The 2,500-nt window shown below is 46.9% G+C and overlaps 1 protein-coding gene and 1 pseudogene across 1 annotated transcript; both read right to left on the bottom strand.

The window, feature by feature from the left end:
• The window catches only part of LOC138053704 (uncharacterized), a 1,706-nt pseudogene extending 971 nt beyond the window's left edge, over positions 1-735 (bottom strand).
• A 33-nt stretch (positions 736-768) lies between these two features.
• On the bottom strand, positions 769-1,722 carry LOC138053705 (uncharacterized; the record flags this gene model as incomplete). The annotated part of the gene is made up of 2 exons (XM_068900284.1): positions 1,040-1,722; positions 769-896 (listed from the first exon to the last, which is right to left on the bottom strand). Coding segments are annotated over exons 1-2 (609 nt in total), but the record flags the coding sequence as incomplete, so codon positions are not given.
• Positions 1,723-2,500: the final 778 nt, after the last annotated feature.

A 2,500-nucleotide genomic window follows, 5' to 3' on the forward strand; every position in this document is an offset into this window, starting at 1 on the left:
ACAAGTATGTGAATGAACGGCTACATCTCCAAAGCGCTTTTCCACTCAACTCAAATGAAGCCTCAGGTCCGCTGATATCTCGTCTACCCACAGTCTTCATCAGCATTTTAGCGCACATTGACTTCCCGGACACTTGGTCTGCATCATGTGTGTCAACAGCATTTACCATGTCCTTAAAGAGATCAGCAGTTGCACCAGTAGGTTCACTATCCTTACTAGCATAGCCACACACATAATCAATTATGGCTATCATGTCATCAGTGCTGGGATTCTCAGGAGGTGAATTTGAAAGAATTAAGCTTACATCCCCATTTGCTCTCCAAGACTGTAATTGGTAGCGAGAATGCTGAACCAGACGTGGATGGTCACGTGGCATCTCAAGGCGAGGAGCTCTGTTATGATCCTTCACAATTTCTGGGCCACTCTGCAGTTTCTTCCCTGGTCGAAACTCGCTTCCAAATTCCATACGACATACTCGTTCCCTTGCTTGCAATCCTGGCTCAGGGTGACGAGGAGTCCTCAAGCAATAATCAGAACAACTGTGCAGACCAACTCGGTTGACTAAGAGCAAATGATCTTCCAGCATTCCATCCCGTGTTGCAGCTATTTCCATGAGCATCTTCACCAGGGGATCCTATCACCTAATATCGAGTCAGCTGAACCCTCTGGTGGTGGCCAGAGGTCTTTTCTTGATTGTCCTTCTCTGTCACTGCCAGCTGGGTGTAATGCTGTCATTGCAAACTTTTCCTCTGCCCAATGGCTAAGTCTAGCTGCATACTCATTCTCATCACATCCATCCTCACGAGCTTCGTGCAACAGCTGGTGTGGCTGTCTGTCCTCTCTCCAGCTGAGTTGATGCCAATGAATTTGACCCCGAGACTTAGCAAATTCATAGCGATACCAATAATCAGAGACGCCAAACACTGCCTTCAGTACCTTTTCATGGTATGACTGGGTGCGTAGGTCACCACTAAATGGGTGTTCTCTTGAATAGCTTTGAACCTGGCACTGCTATTTTCAGCAAGGTTAACTTCTTCCCCCGTGCTCTGTAAAATGTACTCTTCCAATAGCCTTTTCAGTGGAGGAAAATAAAACTCTGCACAGCTTCCAGTCATAAAAAAGGAAGGCAATCCATGCTTTTCATTGACCATGAACTCAAATAGGGCACAAAGCTCTCTGCGTCTTTGATGCCAGTACTGAGAAGTGCCACGCAAGTTTGCACCGAAATACAAAAGCTTGTTTGTGAATGAAGTATCACCCCTTGATAGTCGCTCTTGTAGGTCTGCTACAGTTATGTGTTGGTCACCTAGTTGCTGATCAACAAAGTACCTGCTCTGCTCCAGGGCACGCTTTCTCAAGATCATGTTGTGAACAATAAACTTCCACACTTTATGCCGAGCAAATCTACCATCCTGGTACCACAGCAAGTGCTCTGCCCACTCATGGAGTGCAGGACATGAAATTGGACGGTTGATGTGGTAATCACCCTTTCCATAGGGAAACAAGCAAGGAAACACCATTGTGAAAAAATAGGGGGTGGTGAACTCAGATGCTGGAGTTGTGTCAGTGGTGGGCCATGGGATCACTGGTCGTTCCGCTCCTTGTTGTGCTTGGTCTGTCTCAACTTCCCTCGGTTCAGACACAACCCGATTTAAGGCTGCTTCTACTTCAGCTTGCACATTCACCCCTGGCTCAGCAAGAATCACTCCAGACACTGTTGAGTCATCGCTGCCATCAGTTTCACCAGCAACTAATTGCTGTGGAGCTGGGCCTTGGTCATCCATGTGTTCTGTTTCAGAAAACTCAACCGTTCTCAGATTTGGCAACTCACCATCTTCCGGTAAATTCCGTATGCGGGCACTGTCAATGACAATGTCACTATAGGCAGGATTGTTGTCTTTCAACCAGCAAAGAGCTTCTTTAACTCGATGTCTTCTAACCCTGGAGTCGTTATGCGTATCACCTTTTCCTTGTCTTCTCACATGTATGATATCCACCTCAGCTGGTAGGCATGGGAGAATAGTTGCTGGCTCTTGCACAGCCTGAGGGAATGCAATGCAATGCAATGTCCCTTTGAAGCAATACCTCCATGCCTCAACATATGTACATGCACAGTAGGTGCTAGCCTCGCTATCAGCATCTGCTCGGCATCTGACATTCCAGACAACTCCACAGAAAGAGGCAATGGGTCCATATTGTTTTCACCAGACCAAACTCTTGGTACCTTCTTATCTCTTCTGCAACGAGTGCACATGTTTCCTGTTCCTTTGCCCTCTAGGCGCCGTTCCTTGCATACGCCACAATAACTAAACCTGTATGTCATCTGGTCGACCTCAAACGCACGTATAGCACAGTATGCTTCATCCTCGAGCGGACTTGATCCTGCAAGTGGAGGTGGTGGTAGATAACCAATGGCTGCACACAGCCTTCTCTCTCCATCTGATACTCTCCTTTCATTTCGCCGCTTTCTTTTTCTTCTGTCATCATCACTTTCTTGTAC

Source organism: Montipora capricornis, chromosome 6, assembly GCF_036669925.1.
Source record: "Montipora capricornis isolate CH-2021 chromosome 6, ASM3666992v2, whole genome shotgun sequence".
Taxonomy (NCBI): domain Eukaryota; kingdom Metazoa; phylum Cnidaria; class Anthozoa; order Scleractinia; family Acroporidae; genus Montipora; species Montipora capricornis.